This window comes from Bos indicus, chromosome 6, assembly GCF_029378745.1.
Source record: "Bos indicus isolate NIAB-ARS_2022 breed Sahiwal x Tharparkar chromosome 6, NIAB-ARS_B.indTharparkar_mat_pri_1.0, whole genome shotgun sequence".
NCBI lineage: Eukaryota > Metazoa > Chordata > Mammalia > Artiodactyla > Bovidae > Bos > Bos indicus.
This window is the reverse complement of record NC_091765.1, coordinates 30,182,785-30,208,130: the sequence shown is the minus strand read 5'-3', so window position 1 is coordinate 30,208,130 and position 25,346 is coordinate 30,182,785. Positions and strand designations below refer to the sequence as shown.

The 25,346-nt window shown below is 35.9% G+C and overlaps 1 protein-coding gene across 28 annotated transcripts in view; it reads left to right on the top strand.

Moving 5' to 3' along the window:
• Positions 1–25,346, top strand: part of BMPR1B (bone morphogenetic protein receptor type 1B) — a 448,735-nt gene that overhangs the window by 371,478 nt on the left and 51,911 nt on the right. For 8 of the 28 annotated variants that reach the window (XM_019962429.2, XM_070790863.1, XM_070790843.1 and 5 more), the window contains 4 exons: positions 9,581–9,678; positions 11,305–11,370; positions 13,153–13,375; positions 23,777–23,936. In XM_019962429.2, the coding sequence (XP_019817988.1) occupies positions 13,321–13,375; positions 23,777–23,936 (215 nt within the window). In that variant the 5' untranslated portion in view covers positions 9,581–9,678; positions 11,305–11,370; positions 13,153–13,320. Of the gene's footprint in view, positions 1–9,580; positions 9,679–11,304; positions 11,371–13,152; positions 13,376–21,521; positions 21,654–21,706; positions 22,862–23,776; positions 23,937–25,346 lie in introns of those variants that run through there. The other 20 variants (XM_070790866.1, XM_070790868.1, XM_070790858.1 and 17 more) reach the window with 10 other exon arrangements.

Genomic DNA, 25,346 nt, shown 5'->3' with positions numbered 1-25,346 from the left:
CCTTGAGCCTATCTTACACCCAATAATTTGTACCTCCTGCTCCCCCACATCTATATGGTCCCTCCTGCCCCTCCGCACTAGTAACCATTAGGTTTTTCTCTAAATCTGTGTCTGCTGCTTTTTTGTTATATTCACTAGTTTGTTGTATTTTTTAGATTCCACATATAAATGATATCATATAGTATTTGTCTTTGTCTGACTTATTTCACTTAGCATAATGCCATCCAAGTCCATCCCTTTTGCTCCATATGTTAAAATTTGGTCTTTTTTATGGCTGAGTAGTGTTCATTGTATATGTACCATATCTTCTTTGTCCATTTGTTTATTGATGGACACTTAGGTTGCTTCCGTATCTTGGCTGTTGTAAACAGTGCTACTGTGAACATTGGAACGGGTGTATCTTTTCAGATTAGTCTTTTTGTTTTCTTGGATATATACCCAAGAGTGGAATTGCTGGGTCATGTGGTAATTCTATTTTTAGTTTTTTGAGACACCTCCAAACTGTTTTCCACAGTGACTGCTTCAATTTACTTTGCTACCAACAGTGTACAAGGGTTTTCTTTTCTTCATATCTTAGCCAGCATTTGTTATTTATGTTCTTTTTGATGCTAGACATTCTGACAGGTGTGAGGTGATTCCTCACTGTGGTTTTGATCCGCATTTCTCTGCTGAGCATCTTTTCATGTACCTGTTGGCCATCTGCATTTCCTCTTTGGAAAAATGTCTATTCAATTCTTCTGCCCATTTTTTAATTGGGTTGTTTGTTTTTTTGATGTTCAGTTGTGTGAGTTGTTTATATATGTTGGATATTAATCCTTTATCAGTCATATCATTTGTGCAAATCTTCTCTCATTTAGTAAGTTGCCTTTTTGTTTTGTCAGTGGTTTCTTTTGCTGTGCAGAAGCTTTTAAATTTAATTAGATCCCATTTGTATATTTTTATTCAATTTCCTTTAGGAAATGGATCAAAAAGTTATTGCTGTGATTTATGTCAAAAAGTGTTTGCCTAAGTTTTTCTCTAGGAGTTTTATATTATGTGATCTTACATTTGTGTCTTTTATCCATTTAATTGCTCTGTCTTTAAATTGGTTCTGGATTCTGGTAGTCACTTTATAACTTACATAGCTGAGGTGAGAGATGTATCCTTTTCTATGTTACAAACTTCGCAGTCATTACCATCAAGTTTTAATCCATAGATTTCTGGAAAATCAAGGCAACCTACATTTGTTGGGAATTTACTCTGTCTCGGTCACAGGGCCTACACTAAGTGCTTTATAGAACTTCATTCAATCTTAGCAATAACTACAAGAGAAGTAGACATGCTTACTCCTGTTTTCAAGATGGAGAAATGGAGGTCCAGAGAAATGACTGAGTTTTTCGCAAGGTGTACAGCTAATTAGCCAAGCTGGGCATGATCTCTAGCCCATGTGTCCTCTTCTCTGAGTGCTGTCCAGGTTACACTGGCATCACAGACAGTGTTCAGAACCTTCCTTTCACACTCCTGTTCCCATGCTTCAGTCCTTAGTAACCTAAAAAGTAATTTACTTGAATTTGCTCTGTCAAAGTGGGGTCAATGTCTTTCTTGAGCTTGAAAAGTATATGTAGAGGGGACAGAGGAAGTATCAGAAAAATTTAGCTGCATTTTCACATTATGTTTTCAATTTTTAAAAGTGGAAATTTTATCAAACAGCAATCACAATAGAACATACACACACTCCCCTCTCTGAAATAACATAATCATAGGTATAATATGAGATAACATTGTAGCTTCCCTCACATTAGATAATCCTTGAAATCTTCATAATAGGGAAGTTGTTTCACATAAGAGAGGAACAATTTACACATGCCTGCCAGTGCCAGGCATTATTCTAGATGCTGAGGTTGTCTTGGTTAAACCAAAGAGATATAACTCTTACTCTGTTAAAGTTTATATGCAAAATACATATTTCATTTGAGTGTTAGTAATCACATTTAAGACCTCATATAAGAAATACTGTTTCTCCATACAATATTTTTAGGTGGGAAAGAAGATCTGCTAAGTGTACCCCTTGTTTAAGACCCTTCAGTGATATAAAATCGAACTTTTCCTACAAACAATAAATGCTGGAGAGGGTGTGGAGAAAAGGGAACACTCTTGCACTGTTGGTGGGAAGGTAAATTGATACAGCCACTGTGGAAAACAGTATGGAGTTTCCTTAAAAAAAAAAAAAAAAAAAAACTAGGAATAAAACCACCATATGACCCAGCAATCCCACTCCTAGGCATATACCCTGAGGAAACCAAAATTGAAAAAGGCACATGTATCCCATTGTTCATTGCAACACTATTTACAATAGCTTGGCATTTCTTGGTGGCTCAGGTGGTAAAGCGTGTGCCTGCAATGTGGGAGACCTGGGTTGGATTCCTGGGTCGGGAAGATCCCCTGGAGAAGGAAATGGCAACCTACTCCAGTATTCTTGCCTAGAAAATTCCATGGATGGAGGAGCCTGGTGGGCTATAGTCCATGGGGTCGCAAAGAGTCAGACATGACTGAGCGACTTCACTTTCTTTTCTTTCTTTCTTACAGTACCTAGAACACGGAAGCAACCTAGATTTCCATCGACAGATGAATGGATAAAGAAGTTGTGGTACATATACACAATGGAATATTAGTCATAAAAAGGAACTCATTTGAGTCAGTTCTAATGAGGTGGATGAACCTAGAACCTATTATACAGAGTGAAGTGAGTCAGAAAGAGAAAGATAAATATTGTATTCTAACACATATATATGGAATCTAGAAAATGGTACTAAAGAATTTATTTGCAGGGCAGCAGTGGAGAAACAGACATAGAGAATAGACTTATGGACATGGGGAGAGGGGAGGAGAGGGTAAGATGTATAGAAAGAGTAACATGGAAACTTACATTACCATATGTAAAATAGATAGCCAATGGGAATTTGCTGTATGCCTCAGGAAACTCAAAACAGGGCTCTATATCAACCTGGAGGGGTAGAATGGGGAGGGAGATGGGAAGGAAGTTCAAAAGAGAGGGGATATACATATACCTATGGCAGATTCATGTTATGGTTTGACAGAAAACAACAAAATTCTGTAAAGCAATTATCCTTCAATAAAAAAAGTTAATTAAAAAAAATCAAACTTTTCTTAATTCAGAATTGGCTGTTTCCTGCAGCATGAAGGAAAAAATGGCTCTTTGGAGATCAAGAGACTTAAAGTATGTTCAGATCAAGACATGCACATAGTTAAAGTTAGAGAAAAGCTTGTCTCATCGTGGTCAACCTCTGAGTATTCAATATGAAAAAAACACAGAACCATGCAGAAGAAACAGAAAATCCTGACTATGATAGCTTACAACCAAAAAGCAAAGCAAGCACATATCAACCAGAACTCATTAGTGCCACATTTAACAAATTATTCTTCTCTTCTTAATTACTTTTCTGAGAATGTGAACTTTGTGTACCTGTTTATTTTACTTTCATATTAATGAATCACTTTTTGCTTTTCTCAAGTGTTTATCAGTATTTCATAACTGGCAGCAGCTAAGTGGTGACAGCTTAATTTTCAGTGCTCTGTGTCATTTATGTTTTAATTGATCTCTAAGTTTATATTAATAATTGCTTTCATATCTGTCACATATAATATTTTTGTGAGCTATCTAGTGTTTCCAACTGAAAATCTCTCCTTAGATCTCAAAAAGGTTCAAATATATATATATATATATATATTTTACTCACTTTGCCTTCTTGAAATTATCTCTTATGCTCATTCCCTTCTCTTCCACTGTTGTTAAAATTTCTTAGCTTATCTTAATATATACATAGATTTTATATATCTAGTGACCAGGAGTTTGTCATCTAGTGTGGCAGTTCTCAAAAAATGATTCATAAGGATAGTAATAAATTGATTTATTATTAACATTTTCACTGATGATACAAAAGAGAAATAGTGGTTAGAGCTGTTGATAGAACCTTAGCGCAAATGCAGATGGGGCATCAAACTGTACTTACGTTCCTCTCTGCCATGTATTCAGAGTAAAAACAAACCATCAGTCACGCCAACTGACCAAACACCAAACCAGCGAACCAAACACCCACCACCCAACACCAAGCAAAAAGCTTTATTGTTATTTAATAATACCGTGGTTAGATAATATCCTGAATGAAGCTGTTAAAATTCTGATGTTTATTAAATTCCAGCCTCTGAGTCTATTTCTTTTTAATATTCTGTGTGACAAAATGTGGAGAATACATAAATTCTTCAGCATCCTGAAGATTGATGGTTACTCAATGACTTATTTCATGAAAGGCAATTTTTACTATAAAGAATGACTGACAGACAAACCGTTGTTCTTCAGGCATGGGTATTTGCAGGTGTATTCTCAAAAAATGAACAGAGCGAGCCTCTCACTTCAGGGAAAACAACTGCCAGTATTTATTGCTAATGATCAGATTCAAGCTTTCAGACAAAATTCAGGATCTGGAAGCTTGCACGCACAGGATTGATCTGCATAACTGAGTGAACCAACTGGACAACTAGTGCCCATTGTTTCATCTTCATGCCTGTATAAAAATCTATTCAAAGTGTATGACAGACAGTAGATTTTATCAGATTATGCAAATTTCATTGATAGGGTTTCACACTTGACTTGAATCTAACTTTGAAGAGATGTCTACTTGTCCAGTGTTTGTGTAGTACTCCAAAATAATCACTATTATGAAAAATGTCTACTAAAATATAGGTCTTTTTCCAACTACATATCTGTGGCCGTACATTCTTCGTATATGTCAGACACAATATATTGCAAAAGATATAATTCAGAAGCAGATACCCAGTTTCTTAAGTTCGACATTAAAGAGATTTGCAAAAATGTAAAACAGTACTACATTTTTTGTTTTTCTGAAAGCATATTAAAATAAATGGGTTCCCAGGTGGCACTAGTGATAAAGAACTCACCTGGTGATGCAGGAGACATAAAAGACACACGTTCGATCCCTGGGTTGGGAAGATCCCCTGGAGAAGGGCATGGCAACCGACTCTGGCATTCTTGCCTGGAGAATCCCATGGACAGAGGAGCCTGGCAGGTTGCAGTCCATAGGGTTGCACAGAGTTGGACATGACTGAAAGCGACTTAGCAGCACACATACATATTTAAAAACTGTTCAGTTTTAATTCCTAATTGAGTAAATGATAGCTATTATCCATAATAAAATTATGGATAAATTTTTATTTATAAAAATATGATGCTCTTAATAATTTTTAATTAGGGAAAAGAATCTTGAGAGCAAAACATTTGTGAACTGCTGTCTAGAGGAGTCATTGCTTTTCAGAGTCACAGAGCCAAGAGTTTACCTCCCACCTTTGTCTGCTGCTTACTTGTTTGTTTTCAGAAAAATAACCTCTCCAAGCCCTAGTCCCTTCATTTATAAAATGAGCATTTTGAGGATTATATTATATGAGATTTATCAACACATAATTTGGGACAGATAAATGCTTTTTTAAATTAAATACTTAATCCCCTTGAGACTCCTTGAGGTGGAAATCCTGTAACTATGAAGTGTTTGAGATTTTTAAAAAATTAAGAACTGACCTAAGGTCACACAGCTAATACAAGGGAGTACTGGAATTCTTATATTTTATTAATATAGTATTCAGTACCCTCTTTTTAGGCTATAGATGCAAAAAAGAATGTGTATCAGCAATGTGAAAGTTATGTGGAACCATACTACGTCTGAAGTAGGAGGGAGGTTAGAGAACACACTTTCCTACCATCTCCTTTTACTGATAAGGACATTCAGGGCATACAAATATATCATTGTGACCCCTGAATTGCTTTGAACCTGAAAGTATTTTTAACATAATTTTTATCATCCTTTCTTACCTCCCATTCTTTGCTTGGCTGGACTAAAAGAACTCAATTATCTTTGGCAAGAACTATTCTTACCATCCCACACAGATGCTGATGAAAACAAAAGCACACGAAAGAAAGAAGATAGAAAGGATATGGTAAATAACCGTAACCTTCTGTGTCTACTGGCTGATCTGTTTTTATTTTGTTCATTATTTTGATTTTTTTAAACCTTGAGAACTCAGTGTTTGTTGGAAATTTAGCTGAAGTAATTTAAGAAGGGGATGTTTGGGGAGACTTGACACTGTAATAAAAAAGAAGGAACTGGCTGTGTTTGGAACAGGAGAATGTATATGCCAGTCAGCGCCAGACAACCCATCTCTGCAGAACAGGCTGATAAGACTCCTGGCTAACATTCATTTGGTAATTTCTAGAGAGGAAGGCGTAGTTCTTTACTACACATGCTAAAGCTTCTCCTTCTCCTCACCCACAACCCCTTGATACCTTATGGACACTGGCATTAAGGCTTGGTGCTGCCACGTTATTATGGTTATTCTTTCTTTGTTTCATCATAATTTGCTCCCTTTGAAAACATGAACTTAATATACTCTATCAAAGTAAAATCCAGCCTTTATTTAAACATAGCTTGTATAAATAATCAGCTCAAGGGAAGTGAAAGTTATTTCCAGGCTATTGTATGTGTTAGTTTAATTTTAGAAATTCCCTACTGCCGTTCAGTTTGGGCTCTTTGTCCTGTCCCCTTTCCCCTTTCTCTAATATAATGCAATCTCCTTTCACATTTATTCAAATTCCTTTTTCAGTAAACTCATTAATGCAAGCCCACAAGCGTACATAATTTAGTATGCATGTAATATTCCCTAAATATGTAAAAATAGACGTCAGCCTTAAAAAATCTGCCTGAAAGTAGATAGGTGAAGTCAGGGGCATCCATATATACCGCCATATTTATTACATAAAGTACGCGTACTTGTTATGAATGATTTTCTGTACTTGTTGCCAGATGGGCTTGCGTTGATTTTTATTCCTCCTGTCCATGACTAGTTATGATGTTAGGCAGTGGGAGGTGAGATGCCCTTTTTCCAAATTGTTTATTGAGTTAGGGGAGAACTGGAAGTAGTTAGTGATAGAACATGTAGTATTTTGGAATATTCGGGTCACCAGAGCAACTGCTGCTTTCTGCACAGATTCTTTTCTTTAGAAACACCCCCACCACTCTCTTTGTTACCCATCCAGGGAATGCGGTCATGGGAAAAGCAGTCATCGTGTGGTACTGATGTGTTATGGTGCTGACTCAGGGTCATTTCCTTCACACTGAGTTTCTAATCTAGACAGGTATGTTTGGCTGAGTCTTTTCTCGTGATCTAACTCATTCATTGGTATTCCTTCCACAAACACATCCTGAGAACCTGTGTTTACCGTCTATACCTTATTTGGTCAACCATCACTGTGCTGGTTTTCCAAACAAAACTTTCTGGACATTCTGGAGATTTTCCAAGTTGATAGCAAAACTCGGGCTACACAATTCCTTCACCTGTTTGGAATCTAGTTATCCTGTTATACGTGTGACTTGGCCTATTGTAAGATGAGTTGGTGCTTGGTTACATGTTCTATATAAGTTACTACATTTTGATATAAGGGCACAAGCGTCAGCATCTCAGGTTTTCCTTTCAGGGCTCCTTTGCACTTTCTTCCAAATATACTCATTTTCTCTTTGTCCTAAAATCCTTTTCCAGCTGGGCTGATCTAGCCTGGGAAAACTGTTCTTTGTTCATAACCCAGGAAGGAACGGATGCAGGCCAACCATCCTCTGTGAGAAACTGGTCTCGGTTGTGCATCTGGGTGTGTGAGAAGAGCCGGGACCCAGCAGACAAATGGCAGGGTGGCTCCCCTGAGAGGACAAGTAGGGATGAAAGCTCCCACTTAGGATGTGTGTGTTGAGTGGAGGGGGCAAACAGAGACATTTCACACCTGGTGTTTCCTGTCTTCTCAGTGGGAATGGGAGGGAAGAAAGGAGACATCTGGATCTTCAAGAACAGTGGAGTTTTTGAGAAGCCATTGCGGGTTGGGAGATAAATGAGGATGGAAGGTAGGAAAGAGTCTCACGTTTTTTTTTTAGACAGGACTATTCTGCACAAACACTCGAGCGGAGGGCCCCTGCCTTCGTTTTCCCTGTGCGTTGTAGAATATTAGTGGTGAAGACCTCAGGGTTTGCTGCTACCAAGCAGAAAAGTAAAGCTGAGAAACTTGGCTTGTGTCGATTTAAAAGCACATTCATCAGCCACTACCGGTTATGCTGCAGAAGTGGAGAGTGCCCCGTGCATCCTGCTCTGAGCATCAGCTCTTGGCCTGACTCAGACCCTGGGTGATGGACTGAGGAAAGGAAAAATGCCCTAAAGTTTCTGTTTTTTGATTATTGCCTGGGGGAGGGTGTTCAGTAGTGAGACCTTGTTTGAGGTTTGGAAAATACTAGGGATACCTGGCAAGAAGATGGTTTTACGGTAATAATTTGCTACTTGTGTATCTTCATTGTGAACATACTTGTAGGATGTATGTGTGTATATGTGTGCGAGAGAAAAGGAAAGGTTATATAAAATAGTAAATCTTTGGAATGAATGTTTATGGTTGATATGATTTTTTAAATTCTAAATTGATATGTTTACCTTCAATTATTAATAACCTCAGAAATCTATGACTATTAAGTCTTTAATAGTAGGCAGAATTTTTCTGATCTTGATTCATTTAATAGTAAGAATTTCCTTCTAGTCACTAAAAAAGATTAAGAACATGTCACACTTACGTTACTGTTTGAGTTTAATATAGGTTTTGAATGGTTAACTACAGTTTTTTTTTTTTTTTTTCTTTTTAAACACAGGCTCTGGTAGTTTCAGAATTGAAATACTGTTTCCATCTTTCTATCTCAGGCTTGGTTTCCTCAAGACCAGGTGGCTATTAATGTGAACCAGTTTTTCTTAAGCATTTGTTACTGATATCCTAACGTTTGGTTTTTTGTGGGTTGTCGTAAGTTTTCATGATGTGACAAAAACTTAATGTTTATTGATATCAAATATTTTATTGTTGTTCAGCCTGCTGAATTGTCAGTGAAGTAGAACAGAAGAGGTGATATTGAAGAAAACATTAAAGGTTTGCTAAGAGGTGGCAATAAATGTGGTATTACTAGCAGAGATGCTTTTGAACAATACTGCTAAGGAATAGGTCTAATGAGATTTGGGACGTTGTTTAAAATTAGTCAGCATTAGTGTAATGTTCTTTCAGGGAACGTTTGTAATGCCCACAAGAATGTGTCAGTGGAGTGATCAGATTCCAGACGAACTTTCAGTTGCTTTCAGTAGTTGACATAACACACACCTGTGTGTTCTCTTTTCTGACCTCAAAATTGTTTTGAAAAACTTCTGACATCTGGAAGTGTGAAAAAGAGCAGATTTTGATTTGTTTTCTGACAAGTGGGAAGAATAAGTTCTAAATATAGTGGGTTTTACTTGTGTATGGCACTTGGAGAAAGCACCATGTTTATCTCATAGCCTTCTAATCAAGCACAGAATAAAACCTCTGAGTTACATGATAGATTAATATTTTCTTGCAGCATTTTAATATGCTAGAGATGGAAATATGTATATACATACACATTTACATAATATTATAAATGTAGATAAATGAGCAGTTGCACTCAGTTGTATTTCTTTTTCTTGGAAGGAGTCATTTAGGAATTTTCTATCAAAACAAATTGTGAAGAGGAATACTATTGATAAGAAAACTGACCCAGTTCAACTTTAACTTTTACACAGTGACAGGTAAAGCTTTCCTTGATAACATATATTTGCTCAACCTCAGTATTATCATAAATGCTGTCACTTAAAATAAAATATCAAGTTATCAATAAATTTTCTTTGAACTCGAATTACTCTGCAATAACTTTGGTAACTAAATCAGTTGGTCTTTTAAAATATATGCTCTATGTTTTATATATTATATTATAAAATAAAGTGCTTAATGATTTTGTGTGTTCTGGTATCCTAGATTGATTTTTATTAAATCTTCAGATTTTTCTTTTCACAATTAAGCTTCACTTGGTTTGGCATCAGCAGCTTATTCCTTGCAATCTATTTAATTGAATAGCTTCTGCTGTTTATCCTAAAATGCAGATAAATGGCTTTCAGCACACTGTTTATAGTTTAGTAGTTCCTGAAGTGAGTCAACATTATCTGCTAGCGTCTACATGTCATAACTAATGATCTCTCTGCTTATACTTTCTTGCTGGTGAGGAGACACTGAACTCTACAGAGGAGAAAGCCCTGAACACTTGGGGGTGGGGGGGCTTATTTGGGATGGAGCCTATTGAACAGCTTTTTTCCCCCCCTTATTGGTATGAAATGGGAAGAGAAATATTTCCTTTACCATGATTTCAATTGCACAAAAGCAATCACAAAGTCCTGTATTCTAAGGACTGGGATGAAAAATTGGGGGGATGTAGCTACTAGAGGGATTTGTTTTATTCCAGATTATCTCTCTAATTAATAATTAGCACAATTTTGATCCTTTCCTGGCCAGGCTATTTGATATGATGGTAGAGACGGAGAGCCACTAGGAAATTTTCATGTTACCACCAAATAGTTACTGTGGTTTCAGTGATGAAAGCAAATAGTTTTTTGTCTGCAAAGAAAGATGAGAAGAAAATAAGTAACCTTCATTGTTGAAAATAAATAACCATCATTTATCACAAGTGAGGTCTATTCATTCTGAAAGAACCTCATGCTCTTTCTTTAAGGAAAATACAAAACAAAAGTCAATGAGACTTCACTCCTACTGAGGATCAGCAGGCTTGATGGCTGTTACAGTTAAAGCTGACAAAGTTTTGCCAATCTCTGATTCATTAAAAAATGAGAGTTCTTGCCTCCCATACTGAATATCTGAGTTTTTAGGTAGAGATAAGACCTTCTGTAGCTGAACTTAGAAAAAGACTTCTTAATAACTGAAGAACAAATTCTTTAATTTTGGTAAAATATTTTGCTTGGTCTAAAATATTCTTTGTCAAAGTGGGAAACTTTCTAACTGAAGTGGTCATTTAAAATAGCTACTGTCCTTTTCTCCTATATTAATGTTATTACTAATTGTTGGGAGTACTTTGATCATTTAAATAGAACGTGAGTAAGTATATATTTTTTATTACTCTGATACTGAAATTTAAAATCATATACCAATTTATCAAAATATTTCAGGGTGAAAAGAAAAACATTATACACAAAGATATGTCTGCCTTTTGTTGTGTGGCTGAGAATAACCATGTTTGTGAGAGAGAGTTACTTGTAGCATCTTAGATTCAGGGGTTTTTTGGATGGTTTGGTTGAGATACCATATTGATAATTATTTTAAAAAGGAGAAAGAAAACATTTTTACTTTAGAATATGATGTATGGGCAGGTAATTTTTGGCATCGTTGAGGAGTTACAAGTTGGCTGAAGAACTACAAAGAAGGAAAATTTGAAGGTAAGATCAGACTTTTCAAAACCTGGGCCATTTAGTTTGCTAGGCTTTATACAATTACAAAATTTAAAAAGTAAGATTGCTTTTGAAGAATGTTTTGAAAACTGAAGCCATTTGTTTATTGAAAGAGGGAAAGCTTGAGAAACATCAGGCCAGAATGTTCCAATGTATGTCATACCCAGATTTAAGATAACAAAATCATTACAATAACAGAGTCTCAATTCAGATCTTTCCTTGGTGTTTCTGCTCAAACATCAATAAGACTTTTGCCTTTGACAATCTTATTCCAAAAAATCAAACAAAGCTGATGGTGGTTCAGAATCTCAATACTATTTTATGGTCAATTAAGTATAATTTCAGAAAAAAAATTTTTTTAAATTTAAACATCAGTAGTCTATATATATTTTTTCTAGTCATATAAATACCCAGAGCCCAACTCGGTTTTCTTGTTTAGTTCTGATGCACAGACCAGAGTATGGGAATAGTTAGGAAAATATTAATACAACGTTTTGTGGCATACTACCACAAACCTTGATCCTTCTCCAGTTAGCCTCACAGTGTTATCTGGAACTTTAAACGCAGTATTATCTTTAACACTGCTGTCCAAATATAAAGGAAAGCTCTAAGACGTGTCAGATTCTAATGAGGGAGAATGCTTTTATGACCATAGGAATTTCCTTTGACCCTATTACTCCTAATATATATCATATGTAATTTTTCTAGTGTTTTTATATACTGTTTTCTTAGTAGGTAATTAATGTCTAAGTAATGAAAATAAAAAATATTTTTAAACATTTTAGTATATACTTTATATGTAAGATTTTAAGTTGATATATTTTCTTAATTTCAACTCTTTTTGTATATATAAATGAATGTTTAACCATCTGCTACTAGGAAAGGGTGTCTGGTTTTTGGGTAAGTTTTTAGATTATTTAAAATGGCATGGACACTGGCCTAGGGGACAGATGGTTTTGTGTTTATATAATAGAGTGTAAATGGAAAAAGAGTGAAAATTTTGGTATGAGTGAATGGTCAGCAGCCCTTTTATGACAAAACAACAACAATAACTGAAAAAATAACTTTTATTCACTTTTCTGGATTAGATTTTAAGGTTTATGAGTTAGTGGCCATTTCTTCTTCACCTCTATGAAATCAGAGTGCTTTGTAGATAGCTTTGTGTATGATAAATATTTCTTAAATCAATTTGGACTTGCCAGCAATTTAATGCTGGATAAAATAAATATTTTCTGCTGTCTTAAGCCACCCATGATGAATAAGATATTTGTGTTTCAAATATAAATTTTATATAAAAAATTCTGAGTCAAGTCCAGTGATATGGTGGACTTAATAAAAAGATAAAATTAATGGTAATCATTTGGTTTCAGTTTTGCCAGCAAAAGGAGTTAGACATCTAGAATAGGTAAACCTCTTTAAAGAAAGATTTTTAAATGTTTGTGTAGCTGATCAATTTGTGAAGTTATGCTTATTTTAAAATAAACCCAAGAGTTGCATGTTGATATACCATTCTAAATGTCAAAAGGATAATGTCAAAAATAGATTTCTAGATACTTGAATGTTGTATGTTTTTCTGCCTTGCGTATAATCAGAGGCAGCTTTGAACCATCTGGAAATGTTACATAATACACTGTGGTCAATGATTTTTTTCTTTTCTTTTTATTTATTTTTTTGATTCTAAGGTTTCTTTTCTCTTTCACCTTTCCACTGTCATATGCCATGTATCTTGAACATAGCTCAGTGCCTGAACAGAATAATCTCTCTTGCCAGCTCATAATCAAAGGGAGTACTGAGAAAAACAGCTGAGCTGTATTAGGCAACCACCGTCTGGACTGCATTTCTTAACTGGTGAATAACACATCACAGGTGCAGGATTAGAGCTGCCTACGGTGCTGGGCTCTTTAGTGGACACCCCTAGCAGTTCTGTGCATCCTCCTCATGTCTCATCCCAGGGAACCTGGCAACGATCTTAGCAAGCATACAGAAATCGCGAGTGAGTAGTGGGAGATGCTTTTTATCTTACAGAGGTTGTTTATCCCCCTCCAGAAATGTAAGCCAGACCAGTTAAGATCCTTCTGGCTCACACAAAAGGGATGATGGAACTTAGTCCTTCTTGGCATAGAGGGTGGAGAACAGTACAGTTTAGGGGGTTCAAAAACTTTGTGCATGAAAATTACTGTGCATGACAAGCAGATAGTTTAGCTTAGCTGTCCCTGCAGTGTATGATTGAAGTTACTTTTAAACTGCTAAATATTGTGCATACCTTATTTCAACTTCTGTGTTGTCCATGTGTTGAGTGGGGGCCTGTGTTTGCCCTTACACATTTTCCAGTACGGTCATGATTAAAATCAAGTGTTATGGCTGTGTAAAGTCTTTGTGGTATAATTTGTAGTTTTTGACATAGTAAATTCTTTTGCTGTCTGTGACATGTAAGTCTCAATTCATAGATTACAGAAGTCTAAGTTACTTTCTCGCAAGTACGATATTTACAATATAAAAATATTTTAAAGTATGTATTAATGATTTAAATATTAGAAGGAATCAGTGTTTTGAAGATTTAGTTTCTAAATCATTTAATCAGGAAGGTTATAAATTGTTTTACAGTAAAGTATACAGTCAGAGAAACTAAGACAAGTATTCTTTAGTACTTCATGTCATTTTTGCTATCTTAGAAAACTTTTCTGTGAATAATAACACATAATTTTAAACAGAACCATGTAAACAGCACTGCAGGTTTTGTATAGTTGTTTCTTTAGTTTTTCTGTTTAAACTCCATATAATAGCTTTCTGATATTCAGATTTTGTTTTAATTCATTTTGCTGCAGGTTATCATTATTCCATGTTGTTTCATCATAGACCTTTAAACTCGTTGGTGATGATAGTAGTTAATATTAGTGTATTGTAAGTTAAGTTTTAAAATATACATATTCTATTTTATTCCTCAAACATTTAAACGTTTGAAACAGCAATATATTTGCATTTTTAAGGTCAGTAAACTCCTCACTAAAGTATCCTTTAACCATTATCCAATTAGAGGATACAGAAAGGATTAGAAACAGAGAGATCCTAAATGCTTTCCAGGTTTTTTCTTTGGGGAGAAAGAATAGCATGAACCTGGTGATTTGATTTCTGATCTATCTGGCTTCATTGTCACGTCTCTTCTTTACATGGATGTCTGTTCAAAGTAGTTTTACACATCAAGCTGTCTTGGGAGTGCTTTGCAAAGCTGTGGAGTAAGTTTTGGTGTGATGGCAAGTAAAACATCCACTTTGATTAGCTTCAGAACTCTGTGAAACAGAGCATTGATAGAAACATCACGGAATAAAACCAAAGCTCCTGGCTTGGCAGTCTGCCATGTCCTGGTGTACATTATTGTCAGAGAGGCTATGGTTCAGTTTCTTTTCCAAAAATGTGGATTTAAACAGACATACTAAGTATTTTAAAACACAGAGATATTTTTGACCTTTAAAATGATCCTATTAGCTGTGATTTTGCTTTTTTATGAAGGTAGATTCAGTTTGATGTTAAACTATCTTTAAACATGGTGGTTACTTGCTTGTAAAGTTTATTATTTCTTATATTGACATTTTTACTAAGATACTTGTAATCATGTTGTGTTTTAGAGTGTTTTCAAAGGTTTTTAATATCTGTGAACATTTTGGTTGAGCTTCTCAAAACTCAAAAGCATTAAAACCTGAGGGAAAGGTAGCTACTGTTTTACCCTTAAGGAATATAAATGTGATGTCCAAAGAACTATAACTCCTATTATAATCAATTATGATGCTTACTTGGGCTCATAACTCTATATTAGTTAGCTGGAAAACAAATGTACATGTTGTATGGTCCCATTTATGTAATATTTCATTTTTTAATGATCTGCTCAACTCATAGCATCTCAGAATATAAAACACTTGAATTATTGAAGTTTTCACTTTTTACCCAGATGTTGTAGGGTCTCTGGGCAGAGCTTGCATGATATAAAATGTTGAAAACATGATTGTCTTACAGAAGCTGAGTGATGTGGTGATATGGATGTGTTAAGTATAGTGAAGAGAGAAACAATTGCCAGCAAATGGAAACATTTATAACAAAATATTTTATTATTACGGCCCTGGTTTCTATAGTGGTCTAGCATGTCTCTAACATTGTAAAACTAATGTGTTTTTCTTACCCTATTCAATAGTGTCAACAATGAACCACTGAAATGAAACAACTGTCAGAATCCCTGGTTTTGGTGCTTATGTTTTCCATAGAAGTTATTGGTTGATTACTGCCACTCCTGGCCATCTTCCCTCCTGTGTCTCCTACCTGAGACTTAGTTATATTTGACAATTCTGTGTGGCACTGTGACATCCATTTTATTGTTTGCATACACTGTTTTTGGTTTTCCGTATGTAGTTGATTTGTCTCACTATGTTCCACATGCAGTCGATTTTTCTCACCAGCAAGATTGCTCTGTTGCTGAAGGTACTTCCAGTGCTCTTGGCCATTGTGTTATGTAGATGGAATGAATTTAATGATTCATTTTTACCACAGGGAAAAAAGAAAATGAGTAACAATGTATTAGCCACGAACAAACTATCCGTGTTTCTTAAACCAGAAAGCTCAATATTTTTATAGACATTTTGTGCGCAGTGATGAACCTAAAAAGGCAGTTAATGGAAATAACATAAAAGAAAGGGGAATTAAAGAAAAAGAGAGAAATCAGGGTGAGAAAAAGGATGGGGAAAGAAGAAAAGGAAGAGAAGTAGAAACATTTAGGAGATGAAGCCTTAGAGATAAGGGACAAAAGCAGTTGAGTGAGGGAAAGATAAAAATATGAACAAAAGCAAAAAAAAAAAAAAGGCAAAAAACAGAAGCTTTAGCAGCACAGATAACAATGACAATTTACTATTATTCACTCAGTATGTTCAGGGAACTGTGATAGGTGCTTTCTTTGAAATAGCTCATCCAGTTCTCATAGAAAGCCAGTGTGTTCTAACACTCTCCACAGCCTCTGTTAAGCAACTTGCTAAGGCCACAGAGCAAGGCAATAGCTCAACCAGGTTTGAACTGTTGTAGCCGATATCCTGGTCAAGTCTGTGTCCACTGCTTGGGGCCCACACGTGACACAGTTTCTCACTTGGCATTCCATGCCCTTCTATAGCATGCTAGCCCCTGGACTCACCACCACCAAGCCTCCATTGTCTCTCTCTCCTATGACTTCTGAGACTCTTGAAGGAGAAGGACACTCCTGAGCAGTTAACATCACTATTAATAATTGAAAGTCTACTCTTTTTTAATAATGCATGAGATTTTGCTTTGATATTTTTGTGTCTAAGTTGTATTTATATTTTGTTTTCAAGAGTTTAGCCACATATTCCAACTTTTTATTAATGATTGAGTTTCATGTTGTTTATATATATATTTTTAAGTTCTGTTGCAAACAGCATAGAAAGCTTGTTTGAAAATGTCTTAGTGTGAAAGAGGGCTAGGCAATGAAAATTGAAGTCAGGACTTGTGAATTGTATATACTTGTTAGATAGTAATTTGAATTATTAAATCGAGTTAAATGATTCAAGGCTTAGGTGATAAAAATAAAAATAAGTTATCTATTTAAACCTACGATTCAGGATCACTAAAGCTTAAAAATTAATATTATTTTCAAACTCTGATTCACATTTTATTCCTGTGTATTTTTAACCAGTATACCCTTTAAACCAGTTTTGGTTGAGAAAGGAAATGGGCATTGATTCATATTATTTATTATCATAGCACTGTGGACAGTGGTAGAATGGATCATTCTCAAAGCACTACTGGACAGCGTGGTGTTTTCGTATTTTCTTCCACTAATCTTTTTACCCAAGGTACTTGAAGTACAAACTTGTATGATATGAATTTCAGTTTCTCTTCTTGCTCCGGCCTGCCCTCTGGTGAAGATGAGGTAGAACAGAGAAGACACTCAAAATTTTGTTAATTCTGGAGATATTTGGAGATCTAAAGAGAAAAAAAAAAAAAAGAAAATGAGAGCAAAATAGATTACTAGTAGATTCTGTGGCACCAGATAATTATATGTCATCTTTAAATGAAATTTGAAGAGTCACAGCTCTTTTTTAGTACATTGCATATTTGAGATTTAATTTTCTTGAATTATCCCTATTCATAAAGATTGTTCTTTATGTGTTTTAATGTGATAGTGGATTCTAATATTCTCTTCACTGTGACATATAAAACAATATGTATATCACAAATTTAAAATGATTTATTGTAGTTTTGAAATGACAAGAATGTTACCAAGAAAAAAAAATCAAAACTAAGTTTAGCTAAAGTGTACTTTAAGATATAATAAATGTACTGTAGGATAGGGCTTCCCTGGTAGCTCAGACAGTAAAGTGTCTGCCTAAAATGCGGGAGACCCAGGTTCCATCCTGGGTTGGGAAAATCCTCTGGAGAAGGAAATAGCAACCCACTCCAGTATTCATGCCTGGAAAATCCCATGGACCGAGGAGCCTGGTGGGCTACAGTCCATGGGGTCGCAAAGAGTCGGACACAACTGAACGACTTCACTTCACTTCACTTCACTGTAGGATATGACCTGTTAAGCCTTTGTAATTGAACAAAAGTCACACTGCTGCATGATGATCATTTTTATTTCATGAAGTTTGAGCCTGAAAAATCTGTAAATCTATCTCATAGGAAAATATGTGTTGAAGTATGTTCTTTCTGTACTTGTTGAGAGTTCTTTAAAAACACAAATGGATGTTAAATTTTGTCAAATGCTTTTTCTTCATTGATTGATATGATATGATTTTCATCCTTCATTTTGTTAATATGGTGAATTGCACTGGTTGACTTGTAGAAATTGTAACATCCTTACATCTCTGGAGTAAATCTCATTTGATCATGGTGTATAATCTTTTTAATACATTGTTGGATTCGGCTTGCTAATATTTTGTTGAGGATTTTTAGATATGTTCATCAAGGATATTGACCTGTAGTTTTCTTTTCTTATGGTGTCCTTGTTTGGTTTTGATATCAAGGACATTTTCGCTTCATAACATGATTTTGGAAGTGTTTCCTCCTCTCCTGTTTTTAGAAGAATTTGAGAAGGATTGATATTAATTCTTCTTTGGATTTTTGATAGAATTGACCAGTGAAGCCATCTGAAACTAGACTTCCGGTTGTTGGGAGGTTTAAATTCTTGATTCAGTTTCCAGATCTTTCTGCTGCTGCTAAGTTACTTCAGTCGTGTCCGACTCTGTGCGACCCCATAAATGGCAGCCCACCAGGCTCCCCTGTCTCTGGGATTCTCCAGGCAAGAACACTGGAGTGGGTTGCCATTTCCTTCTCCAATGAATGAAAGTGAAAGTGAAGTCGCTCAGTTGTATCCAACTCCTAGTGACCCCATGGACTGCAGCCTTCTAGGCTCCTCCGTCCATGGGATTTTCCAGGCAAGAGTACTGGAGTGGGGTGCCATTGCCATATCTTTCTAATAGCTACATAATCTTTTGTGTACTGTACACAAAAAATTAACTCAAAATGTATTAAAGATATGAATGTAAGACCTGAAACCATGTAACTCCTCCAAGGATACATAGATGATAAGCTCCTTAACTTAGGTCTTCATGATTTTTTTGGATTTGACACCAAAAAAGACAAGGAAAAATAAATGAGAGGGACTGCATCAAAAAAAAAAAAAAAAAAAAAGGCTCTGTACTGCAAAGGGAAACCATCAACAAATGAAAAGGGAACCTACTGAATAAAAGAAAATATTTATTAGATGTATATCTGATACGGAGTTGATGATCCGAAATATATAAAGAGCTAATACAGCTCTTCCCTGGTGGCTCAGCAGTAAAACTCTGCCTGATAATCCAGGAGACATGGGAGATGTAAGTTTGATCCCTGCGTCTGGAAGATCCACTGGAGAAGAAAATAGCAATCCATTCCAGTATCCCCTAGACGGAGGAGCCTGGTGGGCTACAGTCAATAGGGTCACAAAAGAGTCAGAAACGACTTAGCGACTGAACAACAACATGCAACTCATTAGCCAGAAAATGAATAAAAAACCAAAGTCCTATTTTCAAAAATGAGCAGATGATCTGAATAGTCATTTTTCCAAAGAAAGACATATAGATGACCAACAGGTACATGAAAAAAACATTTAACACCATTAATCAATAGGGAAATAGGTATCAAAACCTCAATTCGATATCACTTCACACCTGATAGAATGGGTATTCTCAAAAAGACAAAAGATAAACAAATCCTGGTGAGGAAGTAGAGAAGAGAAAACCCCTGTGCATTGTAAATTGGTGCAGCCACTGTGGAAAACAGTATTCACATCCCTCAAAAAACTGAAAGACAGAACTACCATGAAATCAAGTAATTCTACTTCTGGGTGTTTATCCAAGGAAACAGAAACTAACTTGAAAAAAAGAATATCCACCTCTGTGTTTACTGCAGCATTATTTACAATGACCAAGATACAGAACAACCGAAGTGCCCAGCACAGGATGGATAAAGGAGGTGTGGTACATTGTTGTACGCCTGACACTAGTATTGTATGGCAGTTGTACCACACTTTAGATTTTATAATCTTTTTTAACTCTATTCTTAAGCTTTTAATATGAGTCTAATCAAATGTATTTATTCTCCTGCTGCTGCTTCTCTTACCCCATTCTCTATTTAATAGTCTCCAAATTATCAGTCAATGACTTTAATTTTATCTTGTGTTTGGAAATATTGTGAATTGTTTGATAACAATTTTCATTTCATAAGAAATTAAGACATCTATACGAGTAACTGACTCCTAAGTAGTAATTATACAATTTACATAGATTACTCCTTTGATTATTTTAGCAAAAGCAAATAGAAAGAACTCTTTGCCTGTCTCAGATTTGCATTTAATTTTTTGCTATTGATAAGTCACTTCAGTCGTGTCCGACTCTGTGTGACCCCATAGACGGCAGCCCACCAGGCTACCCCATCCCTGGGATTCTCCAGGCAAGAACACTGGAGTGGGTTGCCATTTCCTTCTCCAATGCGTGAAAGTGAAGTCGCTCAGTCGTGTCCGACTCTTAGCGACCCCATGGACTTCGGCCCATCAGGCTCCTCCATCCATGGGATTTTCCAGGCAAGAGTACTAGAGTGGGGTGCCATCGCCTTCTCCGTGCATTTAATTATCCATTTATTTAATGCTTCTTAAAAGCAATCATTTATCATCTCACTGCTTTTAGTCATTTGGGTCACATTATATGAAGGCAGCCTTTATATGTTCTTTCAGTGTTGTCTGTTAACTCAGTTTGCAGAGATGAAATCTTTAATATGAGCTAACTGTACTTTTTGTTCTTGTGAATGTGGTTTTGTTAAGATAGCATGTATTTTGACTACATGTTAAAGTGTTAAGCATTTTAGAAAGATTATGCAGCAATATTTTATCTTTGCAATCTGTATAGAAAGGATGATTCTTAAACCTTCTGGTTAGCATGTTTTCCTTTCTAGTGTCTCCTCAAGATTCCTTTTCTATTACTAGCTATTTGTTTTAACCCTTTTTGTCCTTGTAGTGGAATTTTGTAATTAAAATGTTCTGTAAACTATCCCTTTGTACAAAAATTATATTTTAACAGTCTTTCTTGTCAGTAAATATACTTCTACGTCAACATTTCAATAACTACATAGGAATCTCTTTTTAAAAATCTGATTATACCCTTGGTAGCTCAGCTGGTAAAGAATCTGCCTGCAATGCAGGAGACCCTGGTTCAATTCCTGGGTTGGGGAGATTCCCTGGAGAAGGGATAGGCTACCCACTTCAATATTCTTGGGCTTTTCTGGTGACTCAGCTGGTAAAGAATCTGCCCACAATGCGGGAGACCTGGGTTCGATCTCTGGGTTGGGAAGATCCCCTGGAGAAGGCAATAGCTACCCTCTCCAGTATCCTGGCCTGAAGAATTCCATGGACTGTGTAGTCCATGAGGGTCACAAAGAGTCAGACACAACTGACTGACTTTCACTTTTTTTTTTACAGATTGTTAATAAGCAATATTGTGAAAAGACTCTTTCTAGCTCCATTTTATATCATTATTTTATTTAAGTTAAAGTGAGAGAATATCATAAATCCTTTCTTAAAATACTTCTTACAAATGTCATCTTATTTTCAGTAGTTTGAAGACGTTCCTTTTCTACCATAGAGCATTCTATGTGAATATTCCATTTAACAACTTTTCCCATCAGACGGTAAATTCTGTGTATGTTCAGTTCATCCTACATACCTGGGCTATGTCTGAAACAAGGTAGGCACCCAGTATATATTTAAGAAGTAGACATGTGTAATATTAATAAATGAATTTTTATTATTTTGTTTTAAAAACTTCAAAGAGCAGGGGCCTGGTATGGAGGGAAGCAGGATGTAATAAGTTTTAAATATCTTACTTTCATCACTGTGAGTTACTTTGAGGTTCCTCAGGTCATAAAGTTAGTAAGACTGAGAACCACATTTATAAAGAAGGAAGTCTGTGGTAGGGAGATATATAGACATACCGACACCCACTGCACCTGGATATCAAGCAATGCTAGGGTGTTTATGCAGGTTTTAAATACAGCATGCGAATGTGAACTGTGTTTTACTTCACTTTCTTTTGGAGTTTTAACTTATGGATGAGCACCATATTTTATAGAAATAATAAACACCTATCGGGATTAAATATTTTTAATCTAGTCCTAGTTTTCTCAAAGTGGAGTTGCACGTCATCTGTCTCAAAATCACATGGGGTCTCGTTGAGTATGCCTTCTCTTGGCTTACCTGAGACCTGTAGAATCAGAATCACTATGATGGCCCAGGATTCTGAATAGAACAGACTCTTAATATAGTACAGTTTGTATATCTTCTACAGACTAAAATTCAAGGAACTGTTCAAGAAAGTTAGGTGCACATCTTACATAAATTTCAAAAATCTAATGAAATATTAGAATTAATGATTGGGGAAATTCTAATAAATTGATCTAACAGATTGTTGTTTTCCTTTTCAATTATTACTCTAAGAATTCAACTAATTGTTATAGCACTGAGAAAGTCAGAAAACAACATCACAGATCTTTTTTTAAACTCCTCATTCTCTGATCTAATAATGGTTGGAGGCACTGATTTGTAGTTTAAAAAATAGCAAAAGCATACTGTACACATCTATTGTGTATACTGTACTTCAAGAATTTCAATTTTTTAACCCAATGCCTTTCAGATAATATTTTTGTTGAAATTTTATTTAACTATAGGCAAACTGGATGTGCTGTGAGATTTTAAATCATTTCTCAGGGTGACGATTTCTACAGTGACATAGCATGTCTGAGAACTTTTACCACTATGCCTGAAACTTAATAGGTGTCAACCCACGCTTCCTCGAGCATCATTATATTCCAAAGGTGGTGGTAAAGAAGAAAATATGAAAACAGTCTCAGGGATATGTCACCCTATGTTGTGAAACATTGTCTTGCTACTTAGAAGGTAAAAAATTAGATTTTTCCAATAACGTTACCTAATATTTATCAAGTAATAGCACATAACATACACACTCTAAACTCTTGACATGAACATGACATAGGTGTTTATAATTATCTTCATTTTAATGATAAGAAAAAAGCACAATGAGATTATTAGTAAAGTTATTCAGGGTCAACTAGCTGATAAACAGTGAAGTGTATTTTTGAACCCAGAAAAATATGTCTGTAGACATTATGTCTACCATCGTTTCTTCCACTTAAACTGAAGATGTACAATCACTGCTAATAGGTAGTCCCTTTTGCTTGTAAATACTAATGAGGGAGATTTATTTTTTGAAATATATCTTGATAATTATCAATATAATATTTTTTGAAATATATCTTGATAATTAAGTTTCTATCTTCCTACGAATTTCACAGATTAAATATTTCCTATGATTTCTTTTAAAAATACTTGATATACCTAAAGTAAAAAGACTAGTAGAAGTTTTAGGGCCCAAACAATCTGGATTTAAATCCTGTATTCATGACTTATTAGCTGCGTGCAGATCACTTAAATTTCAAATCTTAATTTTCTCATCTGAAAATGGGAATGATAATACTTACTCACAGGATTACATACAGAGATAATCTATATAATAGTGTGTCATTGAACTGCTTGCACTCAGTCAAATACAACTATTATAGCTTAATGTAGAAACTACTACTCTGAAAGGTTTATGAGAACTTCTAGTGAGACCTATCTATATTGTAGAGAAAGTATAGTTTTTCATATCAGAACATCAGAATGTGTTTTCTGTTTATATCTTTAAGTGTCATAAATACTTACTATTTTGTTTAACATCATAATTCTTTGGACAGAAGACTGTGGCTGGGCTATCCCAAATATGCTTAAATTCTTACTCTTTCTTCTTTTCAGCAAACTTCCTTGATAACATGCTTTTGCGAAGTTCAGGAAAATTAAGTGTGGGCACCAAGAAAGAGGATGGTGAGAGTACAGCCCCCACCCCTCGTCCAAAGATCTTGCGATGCAAATGCCACCACCATTGTCCAGAAGACTCGGTCAACAATATTTGCAGGTTGGTCATTATCAATTGTTCAACTCCAGTTTTCACAGAAAGGCATCCTTTTTTGACTATAGAATTTTAGGCTAGTGCTCCCAAGAACACATTTTGGGGAGTAGGGCCTACTTCCCTTACCTCTCAGAGCTGTGCCTCTCTTAACTATTGAATCCCATTTTGCCCTGAAATATTGTTCTGAAATCATTCTTCCACCAAACATCACTTGTGCACATCAACAGAGAGTGCAGATCCCAGGGTCCTTGTCAAGGAGCAGAGACTAATTATTTTCTTGCAAAAGACCTCAGCCCCCAAATAAATAACTGCAACAGCAGGAGCTGTCAAATGTGTAGGGGTTTTTGTTTGTTTTAATCATTTATGTTGATGGTGTTAGTATTTTGGAAAGAACAGCCTAAGCTGTTGACTTCCCAGGTGGCGCTAGTCGTAAAGAACCCTCCTGCCAATGCAGGAGACGTAAGAGACAGATTTGATCCCTGAGTTGGGAAGATCCCTGGGAGTAGGAAATGGCAACCCACTCCTGTACTCTTGCCTGGAGAATCCCACGGGCTGAGGAGCCTGTGGGGCTGCATTCCATGGGGTCACAAAAAGCTGGGCATGACTAAAGTGACTTAGACTGAGTGACTGTCACTGTCAAGCTGTTAGGAGTATTCATAAACGGATTCTGGGAAACAGTGTAGTAACAGAGCTTATGGGAGTCCCCAGAAGTTAGAAAGACGGTATCAAAGTACTCAAGAATGGGCTCCTTAGTAGGTAATCAAGTTTGTATAAATACTTTCAAATATTTGAAACTAGGCTTTTTGCTTCTTCCTTCCTTACACATCATGGTGCAGCTACATCCATCTTGTTGGTGACTGTCACTGCATTTATTCCCCCTGGTGAGGTCGACAGTAAATACAGAGGCTAGAGTATGCCCAGGGAGAAGTGGGTGAGATAACAAGACACGTGTGGGTCTCAGGAGCTGAAGTGTCAGAGAAGCAGAGTCTCCCTCGAGGAGGGTAATGAACCCAGATAGGGAGCTAGGCTGCTGCTGGGTTGGAACTCTGGGCAGAATGTCTGGACAGCTGTTTAGGACCTCTAGTTCTCCAGGAAGGAGCATGAAGCTGAGCTGAGTGTTTTTTCTTTCATACTGAGAGTTTTCAAAAAAAAAACTTCTTATGAAGTGGGAACTATCTAATAGAAGCTTACCAGTGTATCCTAAAATATATAGTTCAAGTAATATGAATTGACAGAATGACGCAATGAGGAGATTCGGGTGTGTTAATAAATATATGTCTCATTTAATCAGCACAACAATGCAGTGTGGTAGAGAAAGCTCATTTCTTTCCCTTAGATCTAAGGAGTTCAGGGCCCAGAGAAGTCTAGTAACTTTGCCCTTGTATGATAGCACCAGGTTGCAAGTCTTACTCCAAG